Source organism: Penaeus monodon, chromosome 6, assembly GCF_015228065.2.
Source record: "Penaeus monodon isolate SGIC_2016 chromosome 6, NSTDA_Pmon_1, whole genome shotgun sequence".
NCBI lineage: Eukaryota > Metazoa > Arthropoda > Malacostraca > Decapoda > Penaeidae > Penaeus > Penaeus monodon.
The window spans coordinates 46,722,933-46,725,432 of NC_051391.1; the positions used below are offsets into that span (position 1 = coordinate 46,722,933).

Below are 2,500 nucleotides of genomic sequence, written 5' to 3' on the forward strand. Positions count from 1 at the left end.
TTACTACCACCCCTCGCCTCTGCCTTATCCCTCGATGATTCGCTGGGAGAACACGAGAGGAAATGAGACGTTGGTCTTCTCTTGCTTGCGGGGCCGGAGGAGTATTGTTTGTGTGCGTAATTTGAGAGAGACTTCCATTCATAGGCTGAGTGGTCCTCTCTCTCCCTCCCCCCGTCTCTAGTCAGTTTTCAGCCTCTGGAGAACGATATTTAACCCAAAATAGGCTTAGTTTAATTCATAACCTTCGTGGTTTGCGTCATGCTCCGGTCGGAAATGAGAATATGAGTAATCTAAAGGCGAATTTGGTACTGGAGGTGGTAGTAAGTGGCGAGTGAAGTGGAGGTTTGTTTGGGTGGCGAGACGGGCTGTGTTTTGACTGGGTGGAGAGGGAGGCGCCTGGGCCGTGTTGCGCAATGGCCACCACCACTACCACAGCTACCACACAACCACCATGACAACTCCACCACTGCCACGTCTACCACACCACTACTGCTACAACTACCACACCACTACTGCTACAACTACCACACCACTACTGCAAATACCACACAGCTACCGCAGTCACCCCACTACCATATCAACACTGACACTAACACACAAATACTCTAATTAATACATTACTACCACATCTGCCATACAATGACAACATCTACCACACTAAAATTATTTCACCCCCCCCACTACCACACCAACGACAACACTACTGCAACTACCACAACACTGCCACATCTACATGTACCACACAACCACAGTAACAGCTCTACCATATAACTTTGTCACTCCCTGTGTTACTCTGAACTTCCATCCAGTTAAATGATTTACATGATAGACAGAAATCGCCTGTTATGAAGTTATGTTGAGGGAGAGGAAATCAATATTGCTCTTTTTGGGTTTTGTAGATATTGCTTACTGGTTGTGTGATTTGAAAATTATATAAACATTCAGACGATACTGGTTTTGCATGTATCTCTAAAGTTTGTATTATTATCAATTGCAGGTTGCAAGAATCACCATGGCAGCAGATATTCGTGATACTTTTTGTCAATTCCCGCCTTAATGAGGATTATCAGTCCCTCGCCATTATGTTACATATGTGGCATTTATAGAAAAACGCAAGAAATCCAGCATGTGACTAAGGGCATTGCCTACCTTTTTTTTGATAACAGAAGAGTAAATAAAAACAAAATGCATCCCTAATAGTTGAATAACAGTGTGAAGATGACAGGACATCAAACCTTAGCAGCTAACGACTCTAGAGAACCTGACGTGCAGCTGGAACGAGCAGCTAGTGTTAACCAGCACGTCCTGATGCAGTGTGAAGAGAACCTTTTGCATCCCTAACAGAACTAAGTTGGGGTGGAGGCAGTTGATAACCCGATGTGGAATAAAGTGCTACACATAAGTTACCAAGTCGTCTAAGAGATAATATTTTATGACCGATGCAGCTAAAGCAGTCTGAATGGCAGCTAGAATGTAGCTCATCGCAACAGTGGCATACTTGTTGTTGTTATTGTTATCTGTGGAAAAAATGTCTAGTTTAATATTTTGGTAAGATAAAATAGTATTGAGAAGAAAAAAAAATCAGGTGAAGAAAGTACTGGTGAATAGAATCCACCAACTAACGTAGATACGTCAAGGTTCTTCAGGTAGAAAAGTCTGTACGAGATTTTGTACCTGAGGAGTGTTACCATATCATTAATTTCTAAGTCATTATCTTAAGTTGCTTCTGGGTGAATCAAGGTGCCCAGTGTGTTGAAAGTTACCTGTGAAAGAAATCTGGCGAGTATAAACCAAGTTTTGGCCGCCAAAAGCCATGCATTATTTGCCATTTGTCTTTGGTGTTCTTGATATTTGGATGATAAAGAGTGCATGAAATAATATGGAAGTGTCCTCAAACTATTTGAAAAAATAAAAAAAAAATATTAATGTTTGATAATCCAAATTGATGTTGAAAAATTTGATTGAAAATCTCTGTGCCTCTTAAGTTTAAATTTTGAAATTAATTTTGATTGTATGAAAGCCATAAAGGCAGTTTCAACGTTGTCCCCAAAGTGTTGTGTTGTGTCGTGGTGGAAGTTACTTACCAAGATGTCGCAGAATAAAGTCCGAAGTTCTGGCTCTCTTGCCAACAGCGACGACATTGTGAAGGCTGGATATTTGAAGAAGCTAAAGGTAAGTCATTTGCAGCATATGTTTATCTAAAGTTTTTGTAGTTTTTAAATTAAACCTAGAAAGTAGCTATTCATTGAAAATTACTAATTTGGAAGAAGACCATATTTTTGGGAAGTAAAAAAAAAAAAAAAATTGTGGCAGGCTGTATGGTTGATTAATTTTTCTTAACTGAAGAAACACAGAACACTATTTGAAGTATTTTATAGTAATTCTTAATGCTTTACTAAGTATATAATGTACTGATTAGGGTTAATCTTTACAGTATGGGTGCACTAAGCTAGGGCAAATTGAATATGGTATTCTTGTAGAGGACTAAAAGTTGCAGTCA

At 39.5% G+C, this 2,500-nt stretch overlaps 1 protein-coding gene across 32 annotated transcripts in view; it reads left to right on the forward strand.

The window, feature by feature from the left end:
• LOC119574596 (insulin receptor substrate 1-B-like) overlaps positions 1-2,500 on the forward strand; it is a 127,713-nt gene that overhangs the window by 285 nt on the left and 124,928 nt on the right. For 31 of the 32 annotated variants that reach the window (XM_037921898.1, XM_037921906.1, XM_037921901.1 and 28 more), the window contains exon 2: positions 998-2,172. In XM_037921898.1, coding sequence (XP_037777826.1) covers positions 2,014-2,172 — 159 coding nt within the window. In that variant the 5' untranslated portion in view covers positions 998-2,013. Of the gene's footprint in view, positions 1-6; positions 113-997; positions 2,173-2,500 lie in introns of those variants that run through there. The other variant, XM_037921897.1, reaches the window with a different exon arrangement.